The 23,670-nt window shown below is 36.6% G+C and overlaps 1 protein-coding gene across 5 annotated transcripts in view; it reads left to right on the top strand.

The window, feature by feature from the left end:
• Positions 1 to 23,670, top strand: part of ATP2B1 (ATPase plasma membrane Ca2+ transporting 1) — a 135,209-nt gene that overhangs the window by 78,288 nt on the left and 33,251 nt on the right. For all 5 annotated transcript variants that reach the window (XM_055118374.1, XM_055118371.1, XM_055118372.1 and 2 more), the window contains 9 exons: positions 3,433 to 3,687; positions 3,779 to 3,904; positions 7,735 to 7,875; positions 10,445 to 10,483; positions 11,151 to 11,312; positions 13,185 to 13,399; positions 16,374 to 16,616; positions 17,955 to 18,196; positions 21,349 to 21,586. In XM_055118374.1, the coding sequence (XP_054974349.1) occupies positions 3,433 to 3,687; positions 3,779 to 3,904; positions 7,735 to 7,875; positions 10,445 to 10,483; positions 11,151 to 11,312; positions 13,185 to 13,399; positions 16,374 to 16,616; positions 17,955 to 18,196; positions 21,349 to 21,586 (1,661 nt within the window). The remainder of the gene's footprint in view (positions 1 to 3,432; positions 3,688 to 3,778; positions 3,905 to 7,734; positions 7,876 to 10,444; positions 10,484 to 11,150; positions 11,313 to 13,184; positions 13,400 to 16,373; positions 16,617 to 17,954; positions 18,197 to 21,348; positions 21,587 to 23,670) is intronic.

Below are 23,670 nucleotides of genomic sequence, written 5' to 3'. Positions count from 1 at the left end.
TGGAACACATGTATTTCATGGGCCTTACCCACTGTACTGTCCTTCTGGCCCCCTCCCCCCAAATTGCTAAACAGGTCCTGGTACTGGATACAACTGGAAGGTAATCTAGACTTGGAGGAAGCTTGATGCTCTGTGTGATGTAGCAGCACTGTTTTCCTGAAACACTGATACTAGTAGCATTGCATTTTTAAACATGTCATAATTTGTATTCCATGTATTTTTTTCAGAATATATTTTGTTTTAATGCTTAAAAGGAGTATTCTCTTTACAGTCAGAAAACTTTATAGTTTCATAACTAGAAAAAACTTGTTATTACTAAATCTTTATCAAAATATTAGATCAGAGACATGGTACAGGAGCTAAGGCACTTGTGTTGCTTGCAACCCATCCCAGTTCGATCCCTGGCCCTTCATATGGTTCCAACCCAGCCCCCAGAGCACTTTCAGAAATGACCCATGAGCACAGAGCCTGGAGTAAGCCGTGACCACTGCCAGTTGTGGGCCAGAAACAAATCAAAAACAAGTATCAAACCCCACATATAAGCCAAGTGCTCGTAATATTAGATGTGTTGCAGACCTTTTGTACCTTTTATTTGGAGTTTGCATGTTTCCTACCCAAAAATCCTCTGAAAATCTGGGTTACATTTTAGAAGTATTTTGTTGCTGTTTACTTCAAAATCACTGTCTGTATATTAGGTATTAGAGCTATGTATGAAATGAAATGCACCATATTTATTTCAAATTCTCTTTGAAATAATTCTTTTCAGTTATAAATTGCACATGAGATTTACAACTGAAAATTCAGATTGGGGATGTAGCTCAGCAAAAGAGTGCTTGCCTTATATGTGTGAAACCTAGATTTGATTCTGATACAACAAAAAGAAGGAAAAACCTGGGCCACGTGTAGAAAAGTCTACAAGTATCTTAGTTCCTTCTTCTGTAATCTCTGTTATATTATTTAAACTTTGTCAGCCATTGACCCTATCAGGAGGAATTCTGAGTACTCTTATCTCAGATGAGTTGTATTTATGCATTTAATATTTATAGTCAGTGTATTTTAACTATATTCAACAATATAAATAAAAATTAATAGGATGAGATTATTTAAAATTTTATTATCAATGATGACACTTTATAATAATGATTCAATAATGTTACAGTATTTTATTATTTTAATTTCATTTGGATCTGACTTATTTCAGAAGTTTATATTCATATCTCATAGCTGAAAAATTACATTATATAAATTCAAGTGGAAAAACATAGTAAATAATTGAGTATATTTTCACTCCAGCAGTTATTTGAAAGTTTATGTTCAAATATGACTGGTAAATTACATTTTCTGATATCAATAAGTTATCCTTGCACACTTAGAATGTTTACATGTTTGTATTTTTAACAAATGAGACCAAAACACACTGAAATCCTTTATATATACCTTTTGAGAGTATGTATAGGGGGTCGATATGGAATTTTAATTTTTATCTGCTCTTGAGGCAAATGTGCTTGATTTAGAGTGACTCAAATTGAGAGAGACAAAAGTGACTCTCATTTCCTAGGTAGAAGGGATGCTGAAGGGAAACTTTCCTTACGTGATCTGTTGTTTACCTAGCGTTTGCTTGCTGTAAATTTACTTAGACAGTTACTGTGATAACACTGATGTGTGGTGATTTTTTTCATTAATCAAATTAAAATACAAATTTTAGTATTTAGATGACACTCAGTGGATCATCTTGCTTGTTATCTTTGGAAAGTTGCTTCATACCCAATGGTTGCATCCTGCTCACGTTCCTCAGGATATTTGTGTGTGTGAGATTTTTGTTTGCGTGCTTTTATTTTGTTTTTTGCATTACATTATCTTCAATTTTATCTCAGTTGATCTCACTTCTAGTCCTCAGTTGTCCCATGCACATCTCACAGATTAATTTTTTTTCATTGTCCTTAAAACATGAACTACTCTATCTACTTCGTGCTCATAATTCTGGAATATACTTCAATCATTTCTAGTGTAATTTATTTTTTCAGTGATTCCTTTTAGATAATCCTTCTCCTCCTTGCTTGTCTTAAGAACACCCTTGGCTCTCAGAGATTTCTACTCAAGTCTCTGTGAGAAATAATTTGTACGTTGGTTTGCAGAAGAACACCCTCCTTAATGTGAAAATAAAAATAACCAATGTTGACCATTTTTACCTCCACCAACATGGAAACACAGCTACAGTATTAACTTAAAAATAAAGTATTCTAAGAAAACCAAAGATGCTTTGTTGAGAGTGCCAGTTCCCAATCCAAATACGTAAATAAGTTGAAAGTAAGCTTTCAAGAAGTAGTACTTACCTCTCCTACAGGAATATCCTTTCTCTCACTTGTTGCTACATTTTAACCATAAGCCACTGAATTGATTTTAGACTCACAAAGAGATTACAGACCAAAGTCCAGAAAGCACTGTTCATTCTCTGCTCATCTTATTACAGTTTTGAATTGGGCGAGAGGGGTGTCTCTCTTTTTCTTAACTTTTTTGGGTGGAGGTATGGAACCTGTATGCTGACTTGTTAATCAAATGTGCTTTCCTTAGTCCAATATAACCCGTTATTTCTTTTTTATAGTTTGCCACCTAACTCAAATGTCATAGATACACGCAGAAGGGCATCTGTTCACCCAAATACAATTAACCCTCTTTCTTCATTTGAAAATACATCGTCATGTTTTATTTTCTTCATGGTATTTTACAATATCTAAAATTAATTACTGGTTTTTCAGTCTGTGTTTGTATTCTTCATGTTCCTTCCTTATCTGTATGTCTGATCATAGAGCTTCTAAAATGGTATCTGGCACCTATAGTGAGGTGCTCAAATAGTTGGGTAAGTGAGTAGCACTTCACTTAACTCTCCATGTTATGAAAGCTAAGTATTGATCATGCTTCAGTTAAACTGATAGAATAAGTAAGTATGATTTCTGGGTGGCACATATTTAATTTTTTCAGGCATATCTTGCCTACAGTATGTGATCATTCAAGTAACCAGTGTTTGAGCGTGGTGGTGGTGCTTTTAACCACTGAAGATATCTCAGTACCTACTTTACAGTTGATCTCTCACTCCAGAGTACATGGTGGTATCCTAATTTGACAAAAAAAAAACAAAAACAAAACTGAGTCTCAAATGTTACTTACCCATATGGTTAAGATTTAATCTTTTCCAGTCTCCTTAATCTTACTAGTATTCTCTTTGGCCTCTTTATTCTGGGATTGCATATATCCAGAGACAGGACAGTCAGGTAATGTGAAATTGATACAGTAAGCTGAATTTTTTTTTTTTTTTGGCGTTTAAGAAGATATACAAAGCTGTAAGTAAAATTCCACGGTGTACAGTTATCGTAATTATCGCCTGTCTATTGCAGTCATTTTAGAATCTTCAAAGTATTTTTTCTCTTCCAATAGTTTGTGGAGAAGTTTCTGTGGGAGAGGAAGAAGGAGAAGGTGAAACTGGTTGGATTGAAGGAGCTGCAATCCTCCTGTCAGTGGTGTGCGTGGTGTTAGTAACAGCTTTCAACGACTGGAGTAAGGAAAAACAGTTTAGAGGTTTGCAGAGTCGGATTGAACAAGAACAGAAGTTCACAGTCATCAGGGGTGGCCAAGTCATTCAGATACCTGTGGCTGACATTACGGTTGGAGATATTGCTCAAGTGAAATATGGTCAGTAATGAAGAATAGTACGTTTTCACTCTAGCTAGGCTAGCACTTTGATTTTGTTGACATTTCAGCCTTCCATCGCTTTCTGTTTTAGGTGACCTCCTTCCAGCGGATGGCATACTTATTCAAGGCAACGATCTTAAAATTGATGAAAGTTCATTGACTGGTGAATCTGATCATGTTAAGAAGTCTCTAGATAAAGATCCCTTACTTCTATCAGGTAAGGATTTTTTATATAAAATTTTGAGTTTTCTCCTCCACAACTATATGTGCCACTTCTAGAAAACGTAGCTTCTCTAAAAGCCAAAGATGTAAGAATGTTGCGTGTACATTAGCTTTTACCCTAGTAATCCTTGAAGGCCTTTTTTCTTTTTTTGTGGGTTAGGATCTCACATCAGAAGTCTTTGAATCTAGAGATCTAGAGTTATATTTTTAAAATGAGGAACCTGACTTCAGAAAAAAATTAAGAAACATAGGAGTCCATGTTTGTGTATATAATGATAAAACTAAAACATAGGGCTAATGATGTGTGTCATTTTTTTAGTCTGTCATTTTATTTGTTTTAATCACGTATTCTTAAAGCCTCTTGATTAAAGACTGAATTTTTTAATTTTTACTGAATCACTGTGAATTACAACTTTGCAAAGTTATTCATGATTATGTTTGAGGCATACAATATTTCAGCACCAATCCTTTCACCATTGTTCACTTCCCTCACACCCCCTCCCCCCCACCTACCTCTGTGACAGGAGCTTTTCCTCCTCCACCATTGATTTAACCCATCCTACTGGCAAGAATCTTACTGAAGATCAATTCTCAGGCTCTTTCTTTTAATTGCCTTTGGACATTTGTTGTTCTCCTCCTGTTTCTTTATATCCCACATATGAGAGAGATCATTCTGAGTCTGTCCTCTCCCTTTAAGTTCACTCAGTATGATGCTTTCCAGATCCATCCATGTAATAGGAAATTTCATGATTTTATCTTTGTTTATAGCCAAGTAGTATTCCATTGTGCATATGGTGGTGGTGGTGGTGGTTTTTAATGTGTACCAGTCTCCGTGGTGTGAAGTGATATATCACTGATGTTTTGATTTGTATTTCCCTGATGATTAGTGATACAGAGCAGTTTTTTTCACGAGTCTTTTAGCCATTTGTATTTAGAAAAATGTATTTAAAATAAAGAAATAAAGTAATAAATTCTCTATAATGATTAAAGTATTTTTTTTCCTTTAGAACTGATTCTTTAAAAAACTTTTCAACTTTACCTACTTCACTTCCCTCATTTAACTACTGAGGAATGGTTTATCTAAGATTATATGACTAACCGACAGTTTGTGTAGGAGTGACATCTTCTAGATAGAACTCAATTTGCAAGTGGTTAAGACACAGAAAATTCTGGCTTTTTCCACTCTGGAGAAGCCTGTGTTCTCTCCTGAACACATTATTATTTCCCTCTGTCTGCCCTCACACTTCTCTAAGTAAATTTCTTTAATAAAAGCTATTTGCTTCACTTAAAAAATATATATGGAAGAAATTTAGACAGTCTGAGAATGGAGAAGGAAAGGATTTGTATTGGTGAAGATGCGGTTGGCAGAGTGGAAAGTGGGTGCTTGGAAGCTCTTATAATTGCCTGGCTGATAACTTGACCTAAGGTTGATTGGAATCGAAATGGAAGGGATGATGGGGGAGGTTACAAAATGCCTCCGAAAGTACTTACTGAGAGGATGCCAGAGTATAACAGCTAGACTCCAGAAGCAGTCCAGTTTTAGAATTTTTTGAGGAGAAGGTATGAAGTTCCTGGCACAGGGCTCAGGGGCCCAGGTAGTGTTGAATATTGAGTCCAGCATATTTTCTAATTCATTGAGCCATCTCTTGCTCAGTTCTGTAACTTTTAGTTCTATGTTTCCAATTTAATTTTTCTGATATTTTTATTGCTCTTACAGATTTGTTTGTAAGACATTGTTTTTAGTATATTAGATTGAATTATGCTAGGGGTTGAAGAAAGTAAATGTTGCCTGCAAGTCTTCTGGGAAATTAGCAGCTATCAATAGAAGGCTGGCATTTTATGCCTTGTAAGGAGATTACCTGCTAATCTATTTAATAACTTAACAGCTGTACTTTTTTGGTTCATCTCTGAGAACTGTGCATTTCATTGGTTGAGCATGATTTAACTGAAACCAGAGTGAAGGCTGTGACAAGGCTCAGTTAAGTTGGAATCAGTTTTTGAACACATACTTCTTACTATTTCCTTTTTAACATTTGCAAATACATTGGGTCAGAGTGATAGTCGAGGGGTTCAAGTGCTTGTCTTTGCTTTCGGGAAACCCAGTTAGAATTTCCAGCACCAGTACGGCCAGATGTGGGTCAGATACCAAAACCAGAATGAAAGGCTTTGCAATTATGTGCTACACAGTTTATTATAAAGTGTTCTGCCACTAAAACTCAAGAGTGATTACATGTGTATTTTAAATAGGATGAAAGTTCCAGTTGTAATAGGCATATATTTCTCTGTAAAAGACTTAGGTTTATATTTCTTTAGTACTTATACAACTAGGAACATTTATTTTCTTGTTTTTTCTAGGTTGGAATGCTTATGTTATTCTACTAGAAAGATACCTTAGACATATAATTATAGTTTTTTGCAGTATTTCTAAGAAACAAATCAGTGTTGACCAAATAATATCTGTTATCTTTCCAAGAGATCAAACTTACCTAATCATTCTACATTACCATCATAGACTAACTGGGCCACTAAACATTATAAGTTTGGCCACTGTATTTTGTCTTTTGTGGGGAGTTGTTTGGCGGAGAGACACCATCTCGGTGCTCAGGGTTACTTTGGTACCAGGAAATATACCCAGGGCTCTGGGACTTTAAACTGTCTTCCTGAACTCTCCTTTTGCCCTTTTTTCTTTTTTGCCATCTGTACTCTGTACATTTACCTTATTTACAGGTGCACATTTAGCTTATTCACCACATGCTTAGCTCTTCAAGTTGAAGTTTTTTTTTTAACAGAAACTCAGGTTCCTTACACACCACATAACCAGTTGGTATGAGAACTCAATGCGTTCCCATGTTTAAGAGAACTCAGTAAATTTCCCATGTTTAAGAAGAGACTGAAATAACTTTGTAGAGTCCCTTATCACAATATGGGTGGGAAAGTTTTTTTTTGCATTTATTTCTCTATTCCAAAAACGTTTTAAAAAACATGAAATGCATTTATTTTTAAATTTATTCTCATGATGCCATTGCTCACTGCTGTTCTTGACTTCTTAAATTTAGAATCTTAAAAGTAGTTATTCAGTTAGATTAGCAATGGGGAAATGTCCCAGAAGAAGAGCTGTTAACTTTGCCTAAGCACATTAACTACCAAATATTGCCAGTGGTAAGGAACATTAAAAAATTAAAATTTGACAAAAGCCAAAATTGTTCAAAGGAACCAATTGTCTTTTGCACGAAGTTCTTATTCAGTGTTATTACAGTTCCACTATCCTGAATTTTCTTACTTTCCTGCCATTTTCTCTGGCAAAGAAGCTAGTGATTAACGAACTATTCAAAATACAGCTCTCCTTCCCCCACCCCCAAGTTTTTTGCATCAGACCCAGTAATGCTCAGGGGTTTCTCCTGGCAGTGCTTGGGGGACCTTATGGTATGCCGGAGATTAAACTTAGGTCAGCCACATGCAAGGCAAGCGCCCTACCCACTGAGCTATCACTCCAGCCCCCAAAATACAGATTTTTAAGCTAGAGAAGCAAGGACAAAAACCGTGTTAAAAATTGAAGATGCTGGGCTGGAGCGATGGTACAGTGGGTAGGGCGTTTGCCTTGCACACGTCCAACTGGATTTGATTCTTAGGATCCCATATGATCCCCTGAGTACCACCAGGAATAATTCCTGAGAGCAAAGCCAGTAACCCCTATGCATTGTCGGGTGTGACTCAAAAAGCGCAAAAAAAAAAATGAAGATGCTAACAATAATGCTACTAAACTTTGAAACTTGGTCATAGAAGAAAAAATGCACTAGGATTTTTAAAACAAGTTTTCTATTGTAGGTACTCATGTAATGGAAGGCTCTGGAAGAATGGTCGTTACTGCTGTAGGTGTGAATTCTCAAACTGGAATTATCTTTACCTTACTTGGAGCTGGAGGTGAAGAAGAGGAGAAGAAAGATGAGAAGAAAAAGGAAAAGAAAAGTAAGAATAGTAATAGTACACCTAGATTTATCATAACAATTCAGCCTCTCCTTGAACTTCAGTTGATTTTATTCTGTTTATTGCCTGGCTTTAGAATCTTCCTGCTTGCTTATTTTTCCTCCTAATTCATTAGTAGCTTTCTTTATCGGCCATAGCCCATTTTGGTCTCATTGATCTTTTAATTCTGTTACATTTTATACTGTTCACATTTCCCATTCTGTTCTTATGTGGTTGTTTTTAGGACCGTTAAGAGTAAGGTTTCACTTTCAACACTGTCTTGTTATATACAACCATAATTAGGCAACAAGATGTATTTGATTTTGATTTATTGTATCTACTACCATAATAGTTGTGTCTGTTATCCCTCTATGTGACTTATCATCAGCAAATGTGATAACGATAGTTGATCCACAAAGATGTGAAGCTTTCATATACAGGGGCACAATGCAGAGTCACTCCTTGCTGTGAAAGTGGGCGAAGTCATTTTCCAAACCTTCCCCATGCCAGAGTGTACAGTGATAAGGTACCTGCCTTGCACTTGGCCAGCCCAGGCTCGTTCTCACACCAAACATGATCCCCAAAGCACTGCCAGGCCTGATCCCTGAGCAGAGCCTAGAGTAAGCCCTGAGCATTGCTGGGTCTGACTCCCAACTAAATAAGTAAAAACCCGCCTCCCTCTGTGCCTCCCTTACTGCTATTCTACCCTTTCTCCAACTCAGAGCTATCCATAGTTTTTTTCCTTTCCATTTTAATTAGGGTCATTTCTCTCTCACAAGCACTTTGAGATCGTCTAAGGTGAGTGCCTTGGTGCAGTGCTGGTTTGCTGTAACCGCAGCAGGGTTTTAACATTTAGATGTTGTTTGCCTTTGGATCTTCATCTTTAACTGTGAAATTTTTGTTTCAAAAAAAATTAGAAGTGTTCTCATCACAAGTGAGGATAGATAGCATGACCTACGCCTTCCCTCTGGGTCATCCCTCTCTCTCCCGTCTCGCAGTAGCCCTCCTTTCTACCCTTGGGTTTCCATCCTTTCCTCCCTCGCTCCCTCCTCTCTGCTTTGGGATCACTCATGGTAAGGCTTGGCGGACCATATCAAGTGCCAGGGATGGAACCCGGATGGGAGGCATCCAAGCAAGTGCCTCACCTGCTGTTTTCTCTCGTGCCCCTCCGTGGGTTTTTTTTGGGGGGAGGAGAGGGTCACACCCGGTGATGCACAGGGGTTACTCCTGGCTTTGCACTCAGGAGTTTCTCCTGGCAGTACTCAGTGGACCATAGGGGATGCTGGGAATTGAACCCAGGTCGGCCGCGTGCAAGGCAAACACCCTACCCGCTGTGCTATCACTCTAGCCCCTCCTTGGGTTTCTTAGGACTGGAAGAGAATTTGAAAACCAAGCCAAAAGTAATGATACAATTTATTGTTTCTTACACATCATGTTAGTGAGTAAACTGAGGCTTACATAGATTATGTAACTTGCTCCAGGTCAAAGATGTAGTAAAAGGGCATGCTAAGACTGTGCTCCTAACCATACACTGTGCTGCATCTGTCCACGTTAGTGGACACTATTAAAAAGAAGGTTGGCATCTTTATTTTTGTCTTTTCCATTAAGCACCTTTTTCCTCAAGATTTTATATCTTTTTTTGAATTATATTAGGAGTATTCCCAGAATGAATATCTACTACATCATTAACTGGTTCTGATGCTTGTTTATGTTTGTAGAGCAGTACACCATTTTTCCATCTGTGGGTTTCCAGCCCTTCTCCCATTCCCCTGGCTGCTTTGGCAGTAACTCAAAAGCAGAGTAATCTGTCTCCGTTCCCTTAGTCCGGAATGTGGCTGCCTGTTCTCTCTCCATACTCAATGAAAGGAGCTAGGTATTCTCTTACTATCTCCTCATCTGTCTCAAGGGTTTGTTCCTTCTCGACCAGTTTTGTTCCGTGCTTCCAGTTTGAATGAAGATAATTTTCCTTGATAGAAGAGTTGGAAGAAAAATGGGACAAATGGTTCTGCTTTCTCTTCATCATTTTAAATACTGTACTGTCTTCTCCAAACAATAGATCCATTCTCTCCTTGATTACTTGATTGCTTAAAACATTCTTGACTTCATTTTCACCAAATGTAAGCATGTGGGGGAATTACTTTAAATGTTAGTTTCCTTACTGGTGTATGCTAATGTTACTGACTAAAATCTCTTATCTTTAATACCTAGCAGTTTCTGTTCCTATCAAAGTGCATCTATGTTCTTGTTTTCTGTGACATTCCTTTGCTCTCTTCTAATTTCGTAGGATTCTATATATTTGATAATTCCTTGTACCATGTATGATTTTATTACAGCATGTAAAAGAAGAGCAAAGGTCCATGAAGAAGGCAAACCAGTATTGATGCCCTAAGTTATTTTGAAATATTCCACCATGGGTCAAGATTTTGAAGTGACAAGCCAATTTTTGTCCAATCTATACAAACACATCATTATGTAACAACTCTCTTATAGAAATGTGAACTACCTTTGCATAATTTAGCATGACTGTATTCATTTCTTTTGGAAAGCTTTAATTCCCATTTTGTTCCTACAGATAAGAAACAAGATGGAGCTATTGAGAATCGCAACAAAGGTAAATTCAAGAGCACAAGTACAGTTAACTTGTTTTTATTCTATCCAAAGATATATTTGCTTTGTACTATATTCATCGAAAAGTTGGATGCACATAGCATGGAAAATCAATGTTAGGTTAATCTTTCTTCCTGCTGGTGCCTTAGTTGTGTTATCTCTACAGTATTGGTAAGCTTTTACTTATAATTTATGGTAGTAAACTTAGAACTAGCTCAGGTATTGGCTTATTTTTAAATTATTTCCCATATAATTGCTAGCAAAGATGCATAAGAAGACATATAATCTATTTTTTTTTATCTACTTAAGTCTGTAAGCATATAAGCATTTCATTATACATATGATGATTCATATGATCTACTTTATGGTTATAAGTTTCTGGAAGAGATTTATGGTATTTAGAATGTTTTTAAGCTGATAGTGCTTAATAAGAGAGATTATTAAATATTTAGGTCTTAGCTTTAAGGGATCTTATGTTTAATTCCTATTACCTAGCACAAGTATTCCCAAGTCTCACACAAAATTTCACAACTGTATTTTCAGTTGTCTTAATTTTTCCAAATATTCACACACACATGCATACACAAAGCTGAATATTTAAACATTTACGAGTTTTTACATATACGTCTTTAAAATATAGTAGTAAAGCTTATATTTGCACTTAAATGTAGCAAAAGCCCAGGATGGTGCAGCCATGGAAATGCAGCCTTTGAAGAGTGAAGAAGGTGGAGATGGTGATGAAAAAGACAAAAAGAAATCAAATTTGCCAAAAAAGGAAAAGTCTGTTTTACAGGGAAAACTTACAAAACTGGCCGTCCAGATTGGCAAAGCAGGTATGCTGTGTAGATGAAGATAAGTTCAATTTTAAAATATGTTAACCTTCTGCATAAAGTTTTTCTTCGACATACTTAAGACTGGAAGTCATTGCCTTGACAGTGGAAGGGGAGTAAAAAATATTTGAATTCCACATTGTACTTGGCCTCTGGAGTTTAATAGATCTGCGATTTAGGGGGAAGAATCCCTATTTTTATTTAGAGGGACATGTTCTCTGTTATCTAACTAATCAGTGGCCATGTTAGGTTAAACACTTCAGGTCTGTTCAGTTCAAAGTTCTCATCTTGGAATTTCTGGAAAAGTAGAAAAAAAAAGATAACTAGCAAGTAAGATTGCTAGGTATTTATAGGTCATCTAACTGTACTTTGATAAGAAATTTTTCCATGCATTTGTCTCATCTTTTACTAACTGGGATTTTTTTCCTAAATATTGCGTTAAAACACGAGTAAGAGCCTCATTCTGCTGGCTCAAGGTACCACATTGCGATAGTCTGTAGGAAACACATACTCATTAAGCTATGCTCTAGAGGACAAAAGCAGAGCTTTTACACTGATGCTTACTCCAGTGGCACCATCTTTGTGAAAGAACATTGTGAGGGTAATTCTGCACATCCTGTTAAAGTCATTTAGATTCATTTTACTATGTTGTATGGCCATGTTAATAAAAGTAAGGGTTTTTTTTTTCCCTGTCATCAAGAGGCTTATTATCTAATAGCAGTACTTGATTTTTGTACTATGTAACTGAAGGGAAATACTCAATTAGTATTAGAGAAAGAGTGGATTTAAGGTAATGATGGTATTTTATAGATAATGGGTTGGGTTATTAAACCCAGATATGTTGGACATGCCTTGTTTTTTAATTCTCATTTTATGTTTTTTTTTTTTTCTGTCTGACCTACTTCACTCAGCACAGTGCTCTTGAGATATCCACGTTGTTGCAAATGGCCAAGTGCCTCTTTTGTAGCTGAACAGTATTTTATTGTAGGTCCACATTCTATATTTTCTTTACTCATTTATCTTTCTGTGGGCAATTTGGCTGCTTTCATGCCCTAGCTATTATAAAAAATGCTGCATAAACTTGGGACAGCTAATATTATTTTGAGTTGGTGTTTTTATTTTCACTGGACAGATACTCAAAAGTAGAATTGCTATTATTATGTGGTAGCTCTGTTTTTAATTTTTTGAGGGAACTCCATACTGGCTGCACCCATATGTACCCAGACCAACAGTTCACAAGAGTGCAGTCTTCTCCACATTCTCACCAGTATCTTTTTCCTGTCTTTGTGGTATTTGTCATTCTAATAGGTGAGAGATGGTATCTCACTGTTTTGATGTGTGTTTCTCTAATGATTAGTTAAATGTGTTTTCTTGTGGGCCATTTGTATACTTTTGGGTAAATCAGATCATCTGATTTTTTTTAAGCAGTTACTTTGGTTTTCTGTTCTCAAGTGGTATGAGTTCATTATGCATTTTGTCATACTTTATCAGATGCATGATTTGCAGTTCCTTGTAATTAGTTGCCTTTTTGCTGTTCCTTTTGTTGCATAGGAGCTTTTTTAGTTTGATGTTATCCACTCAGTTGTTTGTTTCTGCTTTTGGTGTCACGTCTAAAAGATCATCTCTAGTACCTCTAATATTTATATATGCACATATATATGAGTTTATTTCTAGGTGCTCGATTTCATTGGTATAGGTCTGTCTTGATATGTTTTGTTCATACAATTCTCAGAGAAAGAAATGGGTTTCCAGAGAACATAAAAAAAAATGCTAAACCAGTTAAGATTTTTTCCAGGGACTAATAACAGTGTAACTTGACAATGGATAATGTCTGGAATATTTAAATAATTACATTTTTGTTTCATCTTCTGAAAGGTTTGTTGATGTCTGCCATCACTGTCATCATTCTAGTATTATATTTTGTCATTGATACGTTCTGGGTTCAGAAGAGACCGTGGCTTGCTGAGTGCACGCCTATCTACATACAATATTTTGTAAAGTTCTTCATTATTGGAGTTACGGTTTTAGTGGTAGCAGTGCCAGAAGGTCTCCCACTCGCAGTCACTATCTCACTGGCTTACTCTGTCAAGGTAAGTAGAAAATAATTAATTAGATATACTGTTTCCTTGTTCTGAAAGTAGGAGGTTTCTTTAAATTTGTACCAGTTTTCTTTCTTTATAAACTCTGTTTGATTTGCTGCTCTTCCCGCTTTCCTCCTGCTGAAGATCTCCACGCATCTTGACAAATACAGTATTGGGCGGCCTTGACAGCCTTGACACCCAACTAAGCACCTCAGCCCTCTCTAAAGCAACGTTACTGCCTGATTTTCATTCTGTGGTAGTTATGTTACCAACTCACGGCCCCTCGTTTTTCCCATTGTAAAGTTACGGCAAGAACGTTTGTTATTCACAGGTAGTACCGGAACAAAGAAAGATTGACCGAAGTCCAAACTGCTAAGCCTCCTTTCTGTCATATATTGTATAATAGGCGTACTCCTGTGAAAAATAATTCATAGCCCATTATTTCTTTGTGTGACTTCTCATACAAAATGAAATCCAAACTGCTTGCCATGGCCTGCAGGGCCCAGCCCACATGATACTTGAATCTCTGACAGTGCCCACCTTTTGCCCCCTCTCCCTTTGGCCTGACCTCCATGGCCCTCTTGCTGTTTCTTGTTAATTATGGCCCAGCCTTACTTCAGGTCCTGCTTGTTCCTTCTTTTGATCCATCTCTCACGTTACCTAGGTTTCCTCAAATATCACCTCTGATGATTCTGTTTATGGTAGCTTGATCCTCGTGTTGCAATTAGATGACTAAAAAATGTGTGCTTCAGTGGCTTTGCTAAACTGTTAATTGACCCAAAATAAGAACCTGACAGATTATTTATTTTTTCTTGTAATTCGGAAAAGTTGGATTGGAGTTTTTAAACGATTAATTTGAGCAATTTTGATCTTCCCAAGTGGTAAAATTGCAAGTAAAATTCTCTCTCACAAAAGAGCACTGTTGTTTTTCTGAGGTTAATTGGCAGTCCTCCCTCGGTGGAGCATTTCTAACAGTGAGAAATAGAAAGCTTATCAAGGACTTACATAAGAATATATTTACTTACCATTTCAGTTTGTTTCTTTTTGGATGTTTTATATATTTTGTTTCAAAACTGACAGTGGTGGACTGGAGTGATTGTAAAAATGGTAGTACCCAGGTTCAATCTCAGTCGGAGAGCACTGCCAGGAGTGATCTCTACGTGCAGAGTCAGGACTTAGCCCTGAGCACTGTTGGGTGTGATCCCCAAACAAAACAAAACTGAATGGTTATTGTATAATGTCATGAGGAAATACACTAGTAACTAGTTCTGTTGGGGGATATTTGAAAATAGCTAGGAATCATTGGGGAAGATGTCTGTGCTAGACATATTTGATCAGTTTTTATACCAGCATTTAATTTTGAGTGGCCAATAATAGTGTTATGTTTTCAGTTGATCATTAACATAGGATTAATTTGTGTTCCTCTAATAGAAAATGAATAAGAGCATTTTATTCTTTATTGTTTATTGAACTCTAATTGCATTTTCTATTTATCCCAAAGGTTACTAATTATGGTTCTTTTCTCTCAGGTGTAGTTTATGGAGCCTCTGTTAGTGCTTCACAAAATGAAACACATTTTCTTTACTTCATAACTTTGAATTCTTTTCGTTGTTAAGATCACATATCATATGTGATTTGGGTGCCAAAAATATATCTCAGAAGTCTGGCCCATGCGTTTTGCTGGAGCTTCCAGCACTGCATGATTCTGAGCACCCAATGTTACACTGGAAAAAACAAAAAAAGCAAAAAAGTAACTTGAACTTACTTATTTCTTAAAGGCCGCATTGGTTGTACAGTACCTTGTTCGCAAAATACTTTGTAGTAACTAGTTTTTACCCTTTACACTTACGTTTAAGAATTGTCAAGGTTTTTATTGTTTGTTTTGATTTGGGGTCACACCATCACTACCTTCTGACAGGGCTCAGGGGACCATATGTGATGCTGGAGATCAAACTAGGACAGCCACATACAAAGCAAGTGTCTTAACCCCTGTACTATCTCTCTTGTCTCTTAGCAGACGTTTAATTTATTTTTTTTAATAGAACACCATGAGATACACATTTACAAAGCTGTTCATGATTGAGTTTCAGTCATACAGTGTTCCAAAACCCATCCCTCCACCAGTGTACATTTTCCCACCACCAGTGTCCCCAGTTTCCCTCCCACCACACCCCAGCCTGCCCATATGGCAGGTACTTTTCTTCTTTCTCTCTCCTTCCTTTCGGGCATTATGGTTTGCAGTCCGGGTAATAAGAGGCTATCATGTTTGTCCTTTTACTTACTTTCAGCACGCAGTTCTTAACCAGAGTAATTATTTCCCACCTATCATTGTATAGACATTTTACTTTAAATCCCCTTTGGGGCTACTGTGAAAAGGCTTGGTTATTTAGAAACTATCTATTTTATTGTTGCAAGGGGAGAAAAAAGGAAAAACATGTTTGATAATAAAGATAAGCATATCAAATATACCAGCAGAGAAAATAGATAAAAAGGAAGCATTCTGATTTTGTCTTGTTAAATCAGTCTGTATAATTGAAACAACTGTATTTTAACTGTTAAAAATTACTTGATGGTGTAATGCAGAATTTTTACGTCCCAATATGAAAACTTAATTCTTGAATCTAGTGTGCTCTTGCACTATTCTAAGTATCTCTATTCTTAGAATACTTCCTTTTATTGTTTTTAATAATCTAAGGATACCATAACAGTTGCTGGATGCAGATATTCCTGTATATGGATATAGATCTATATTCATTTACTAAGTTTGTTGCTCAGTGATGTATAATTATAAAACTACAGAAAATGAGTATTCTCTTTAGGTTTTATATACTAAAATTCTTTCGGTATTAATGTCAGTGCTTTTTACTGTATTTATATGTAACTGGGAGTTTAATTTCTGATGTTCAAACATTTTCATTATTTCTGTGTAATAAGTTGATTAGATTTATATGTAACTAAACTAAATTTATTTTTGTCACTATAGAAAATGATGAAAGATAATAACTTAGTAAGACATCTGGATGCTTGTGAAACCATGGGAAATGCTACAGCTATTTGTTCAGATAAAACAGGAACGTTGACAATGAACAGAATGACAGTTGTTCAGGCTTACATAAATGAAAAGCATTATAAAAAGGTTCCTGAACCAGAAGCTATCCCACCAAATATTTTGTCCTATCTTGTAACAGGAATTTCTGTGAATTGTGCTTATACATCAAAAATATTGGTAAGGTTTCTTTAATAATTTATGTGTGATGATTAAGTTTTGTATCTATAATAATTAGTCCATGTGTCCTTCCTTTCCTATAAAGAACTGAATTATTTTTAAAAGACATGCATCCACATAATGTGTATTTTGTTTTGACAAAATGTGTTACAGTAAGAAAGGGCTATTGACCAACATACACATTCTGTTTTCCTTGTATTTTACTTCTGTATTTTGAATTTTCTGGTTAAGAGAAATTCAAGTTGAGAGTTCAAGCCATAATACCAGTTGCTAATTTTTTTAAATACCAGTTACTAATTTTTTTAAATACCAGTTACTAATTTTTTTAATTCCCTTAAGCTTGATTTGTGAAAGACCAGGATATTTTACTGTATAAAAATTTTTTTATTGTTTTCTGAATAATGTTTTAAAGTCAGTTTTCAATTGAAATTATTATATTTTACATAAGATTTTTATGCCCATTTGGCTTCTCACTAAATTCCACCTTTCAAAAACTAGTAATAAACTTTTTCTAGATTTGTTCTACCTTAGTGTAAAATATTGTCAACTTTGCAAGTTTTAAAAACCTAATAAAAAGCTTGAAATTGTGTTTGACTTGAGTATGTGCTGCTGATTTGTGAATGACTCTGGATAGAGTTAATATTAAAAGTAATTTAGTAAAAAATAAAATGTATGAATTGGATCATTGGACTGAAAAGTAATGGGATTTTGGTTCTAGGTCTAGCTTGCCTTTTACCAGCTGAAAGTCTGAACTTTGTTTTCTTCAGTAGTTAAAGTAAGTCCAGTCACAACTGCTCTTAATACTGTTGTGATGATTACATAAGATATTTGTGAAGATACTGTAAAACAGTAAGGCTTTCTATACTTTTATGGCAGTAGTTCTTTATCTTGCCACATATTAATTAAGCATTAAAATGGTAGATTTAATTTTTAATCCTTCAGTAGTGTAAACGGGAACCAAAAAAGAAATTAAAGTTATTAAGTGCCACAACCTGTCAGGAACCAACTTGAACTTTATATGTCTTATCTCATTTAATTCTTGGATCGTGAGAGCTCCTGTTTTCCAGGTGCGTCAGCCAAGGACTTCAGCAATGGGATAACTTGCCCAGTTCGTGTAGCTAGTAACTGACAGGACTGAGACGGAATCCGTGTCACTCTTGCCCCAGGGCTCCTTTCTTCCTTACCTTTATGTATCCCTTTTTTAAAATAATGTTTTGGTAGAAGTTTTCCTTACTTAGATAATTTTGTTTTAGAATATCTTGTTCTGTTTTACATTATAAATTAAAGTGTCCTGGAGAAACAAGATAATATTAGCTTCTAAACCTTTTTCTCTTATAGCCACCAGAGAAAGAGGGTGGATTACCTCGTCATGTTGGTAATAAAACTGAATGTGCCTTGTTGGGACTTCTTTTGGATTTAAAGCGGGATTATCAGGATGTTAGAAATGAAATACCAGAAGAAGCACTGTACAAAGTCTACACCTTCAATTCTGTTAGGAAGTCCATGAGTACTGTCCTGAAAAATTCAGATGGAAGTTTTCGAATATTCAGCAAGGGTGCATCTGAGATAATTCTGAAAAAGTAAGAGTAAAATATTTAGATGATAAATTGCCCTAACTTGCTTTATGGAATATCTGCCTGTGTTGTCATTGTTGCTATTTTCTTCTGTGAAATCAGGCTTTTGAGAGGACCTCAGCCTTTTATGACATTTTTATGCTATTCACGTATTTGCCCATAGTATTCTGTAACTTTTTAATACACAACTTCCTTTATTTCTTTTGCTGCAGGGAAAATTATATACAATCTGAGAGCTTTGCTAAAGTAGCCCCTGATGCTTGTCTCTAGACATGTCAGTGCCATTGTTGGATAGGGCCAGGGATTATAAAGGCCTCCTGGGAGGAAAAACTTAAGTTCATTTTTGTTTGTTTGTTTTTGTTTTGGGGTCTTAGCTGGTGAAGTTTGTATTTTCAACATTGTATTGTAGGCAGGAAGCTCAAAGTGGAATGGATGAAATACAAACTTTTTTTTACATTAGTGAATACATTGAAACTGGATCCTCAGAATTCTTTTATAGCAGGGAAGTTTTATATTTTATTTATGCCACTGCTAGGACAGCGGGTAGGGCGTTTGCCTTGCGCACAGCTGACTTGGGTTCCATTCCTTCGTCACTCTCAGAGAGCCCAGCAAGCTACCGAGAGTACCCCGCCCACACAGCAGAGCCTGGCAAGCTACCTGTGGCATATTCAGTATGCCAAAAACAGTAACAACAAGTCTCACAATGGTGACGTTACTGGTGCCTGTTCGAGCAAATTGATGAACAACAGGAGGACAATGCTACCATGCCACCTCAGCGTCATATTTCAGTATTTTCTTGTCATTTTGAATGGTCATGTTTCTGTTTCCCTGTCATTACACAGAAGCAATAGCACCATTTTGACATTGTATGTATATACTTTCTATAGTAATCATTTGATATTTTTGGTGGCAGAATTATTTTGTTTCTTTAAATCCAGTAGAGAAGAGGAGAACGTTAAGCACTTTTTTAAAATGTAAGATCCATTTTGGGAAATTAAAACTCAGTTGAAATTACTTTTAAAATATTTCCGACTTTGGTTACATGTGGGTTATAATCTACATATACTTGACAGTCTACCAGACTTAACAGCCAGTTCTGTAATGTCAAAGGCAGAAGATAACAAACTGCTACAAAGTTTTAAGATGAGAGATTGTAATATAAAGGTGTTGCGTTTGGAAATACATTTTGGTATGGAAGAAGAAGTTCATACCAAAGAAAGCCATATCAGATGAAGGAAATGAGAGTATGCAAGCCATTCCAGGAAGTCTTATTTCAGCTAAATTTGGAAGTTTTATAGCAAAGAGGTCAGGTAGAACTCTCTTACCTTCATAGGATGCTTGTCTTCTCCATGACTTGATAAGTAAGTAGCAAATAGATGGTTAAGCAGGCAGTTTTTAAAAATTCAAACCCAATGAGTCTGTTCTGTACTAACTGGCTTGGAATGTTAGGCATTTTTTTTCCTTTAGCTTCCATTTTCTTTTTTTTTTTTTTTTGCTTTTTGGGTCACACCTGGCGATGCACAGGGGTTACTCCTGGCTCTGCACTCAGGAATTAACCCTGGCTGTGCTCAGGGGACCATATGGGATGCTGGGATTTGAACCCGGGTCGGCCGCGTGCAAGGCAAACGCCCTACCCGCTGTGCTATCTCTCCAGCCCCTAGCTTCCATTTTCCTTCACTGAAAAAGAAGGTGGTGGTTACCAACGCTGAAATAAATAGTGATAATGAAGTAAATAGTGATAGCAAAATAAAACCATGCATATGAAACATCTGGAGCCTGATGTGTTTGCATATCTACCTATATGTGTTTACAGACACACACACACACATATATAGTATGTACACAGAAGATAGGTATTCTTATAAAGAAACTACACAGCATGATAATTGTATTGTTATAGAGGTTTTTAAATGTAAGGCTGAGCAGTAAGCCCCCTAATTCAGATGAAGTTTTTGGTTTTGTCTTTTGATCAAGTTCTAGAATGATTAAAGCTGTGACTGAAGGTAATTGTTATATCAGGGAGTCAGGCAATATTTGTGGGGAAAAGTGAAGTAAAGACTGTTGTAAGTCCTATAGTTCAAAGTGAGAGTCAAAAGAACGTAGTAATGGGACAGTAGAAAGGAGAAATAGAATTCTAAAGATGGTATAGCGGGCAAGCATGGGTTCTAGGAGTTAACACTAAATAGATGATGAGGGGGAAAGCAAGTATTGAGGTAAGACTTTATTGGAATTGTTGGGGGTTATGCTGGTGTCTGTTCATTGGTAGCATACTTCAGTCTTGCCTATGGTAAATTTAAAGTACTACTCTAATATGGGCAGAACTCTTCAGCATATAGCAAAAACTGAGAAACAGTCAAAACAGACCTTGTGGACTTGGGAATTCGCTGCCAAGAAGCAGGAGATAGCATCACTGTGGGAAGAGAACATAGAGAAGCAATGGGCAGCATAAGCTTTAAGTAAAAGTGAACAGTGTGGCTTTGATTTACTACATAAGTAAACATTTCGTTTCTCTGCAAAATAAATGGCATTATCTCACATTATTTTAATAGTATGGTTTTCTTCTTTGATGGTTAACTTAGTGTAGGTGATGAAACATTTCAGGTAAGGGGTTGACTGAACTTGGGTTTTGACTTCTAGAAGAAGAAAAATTTTGTTTCACGTTAGTTCGAAGTACACCATTTCCAAAGTGAACTTATCAGTGAGAACCATAAAGATTAAAATTGTCCATTTTGTAAAAAGGGGAGTTAAAAATCAACTTAATTTACGTCTTTAAAAAAGTGCTTGACCTGGATTCATTGTCTGTGTGTGCTTGCCTGGGGTTCTGCTCTCTGCTGATTCAGACTCTTATTTAGAGAGAGGTGCCTGTCATGGTAGGGGAGGAGGCGGTGGGGAGGGGGTGACTGGGGATATTGGTGAAGGAACGGGTGTTGGAACATTGTATGACTGAAATCCAATAATGAACAACTTTGTAACTGTGTCTCTCATGGTGATTCAATGAAATAAGATAAAATAGAAAAAAAAAAAGTGCTTGACATTTTATAGAACCCTCTCAGTCCCAGATTTCAGATACCATGATTTCTAGCCCTCAGTTCACTGAAAATGTTGTTATCCGTTGTCTTTGTTAATTACTGACGTTTGGATTTAACATTTCCTTTTAGGTGTTTCAAAATCTTGAGTGCTAATGGGGAGGCAAAAGTATTCAGGCCCAGGGACCGAGATGACATTGTAAAAACCGTGATTGAACCAATGGCATCAGAAGGCTTGAGGACCATATGTCTTGCATTCAGAGATTTCCCAGCAGGAGAACCAGAACCAGAATGGGATAATGAAAATGATATTGTCACTGGCCTTACCTGCATTGCTGTTGTGGGGATTGAAGACCCTGTGAGACCTGAGGTAGTAGAACATTCTTTTTCTGCACAAGCAAACTCTATGTAAAGACTCTAGACATTGTGTAATCAGTGTTTGTGATCTTTTTTTTCTTTCCCTCCCTATGGATTCTAAGTTAGTTAAAGACTATTCTTTGTGATACATATGCAACCTGCTTGTGGATTTTAATGAAGCAGCTTCTCTTTGGAATTCTGCGTGTTTAAAGCACCATAACCTAGCACTATTCCTTGAACTGGATAGGTTTTCACTTGCTATCTATATTAAATTAACTAGTAGATACCCTTACATTATTTATTTTCAGTGTCTTCTCTCATACTGCCCAATAGAACTTCCGGTGATGGTGAAAATGTTCTATATTTTATTCAGTACAATAGTCATTAGTCATGTGTGACTACTGGGTTTTCAGAATGTGGCTATACCAACTGATAAAATACAATTTTTATTTAAATTTAAACCTGTTGTTGCCATAATTGAATAGCATGCAGATTTAAATTATTATTTTTTTTTACTGACTCACTTTTTTTTTTTTTAAGTTTTTGCAGCATGCAAAGAGCCTTAACCCCTAAACTCTCTCTCTGGCCTCTTATTTTTGTATTCTTTTAAGTAGAGGCAACACAGTTTATAGTGTTAGCATCTGTTACATTGATGTGTGAAGTTACTACCACCCCCAAAGTGCCCAAGATCTTTCGGCACTGTGAACCCCTGCCACTGCTAGTCCTCCTCTTCACCCACCCAAAGCTCCCCCACTGCTTGGTATGAGTTTTGTGATCCAGAGTCAAGGGGTTGGCATGGTTCAGTTTTGTCTACTCCCTTTTTATTTCTCTCTGTGTACTATGATTGAGTGACGTCACTCAGTTTTTTGTCCTTTAACCTCTAACTTAATTTTGCTTAGTGCACTACCCTCCAGTTCCATTCATATCGCAGTGAACTGCATGATTTTATCTTTCTTAAAGCTGCATAATAGCCTATTGTGTATTTAAACCACGACTTCTTTATTCACTAATCTGGCATTGGATATTTGGGTGGTTCCATAAAAGCTGCAGTGAACATAATTGCATGTATCTTTCCAGAGTCCTATTTGATACCGTTCTGTAAAGTCACCAGATGCTCTGGGAGCTCTTTTCTTACAGAGGAGGCTGGGTTTGGGGGCCACACTCGGCGGTGCCCAGGGCTCGTGGCTCTTTGTTCAAAGATCACTCCTGGCAAACTTGGTACTATGTGGGCTGCTGGGGGTCAAATTTCGGCCAGCTGTCGGCAAGGCAAGTGCCCTACCCCTGTGTTATCTCTGTGGTCCTGAGGAACACTCTTATTTTGTTGAGGACGCTCTCTGCTGTTTCCCCTCGCCCCCACCTCAGAGGCTCAATGAGGCAACATTCTTTCCAATAGTCAGTGAAGTTTTCTTCACTGCATACCCTTCAACACTGATTATATTCTAGTCTTTTTGATGCATGTCATCCTCTCTGTTGTGAGATGTTACCTCATTTGGATTTGCATTTTCATGAAAATAAGTGACAATGGCCACTTTCCACATATTGCCAAACTATATATATATATTTTTTTTTTCATCTCCCCTCTAGCTGTTGATAGGCTTATTGGGTTTTGTTGTTTTCTGAATAGCTATTTAGTTTTTGAGCCCAGCAAGCTACCGAGTGTATCCCGCCTGCAGGGCAGAGCCTGGCAAGCTACCCATGGTGTATTCGATATGCCAAAAACAGTAATAAGTCTCACAGTGGAGATGTTACTGGTGCCTGCTCGAGCAAATCGATGAGCAAGGGTATGCCAGTAACAGTAACAGATATATATAGTACTTTTTACATATATATCTTGGATATTGGTGCTTTATCTAATGTGTTGTGTGCAAATACTTTATCTCAAAAATCAATTGGGCATTCTTTCATCTTAGTTTGAGATTCTTTTGCCATGTGAAAATATTTTATTTGATGTAGACAGTGACAGTACAATTTGTTTATTTTTGTTTTAATTGTCTTTTCCAGTAGAGTTAAATCATTGAAGACATGTCTGAAATTCATATCCTAGAGAGTTCTGCCTATGCTTTCCTTAGCATGTTTCATGAATTCTGCTCTAATCTT

Source organism: Sorex araneus, chromosome 10 (genome assembly GCF_027595985.1).
Source record: "Sorex araneus isolate mSorAra2 chromosome 10, mSorAra2.pri, whole genome shotgun sequence".
Taxonomy (NCBI): domain Eukaryota; kingdom Metazoa; phylum Chordata; class Mammalia; order Eulipotyphla; family Soricidae; genus Sorex; species Sorex araneus.
This window is presented reverse-complemented; position numbering and strand designations above follow the sequence as displayed.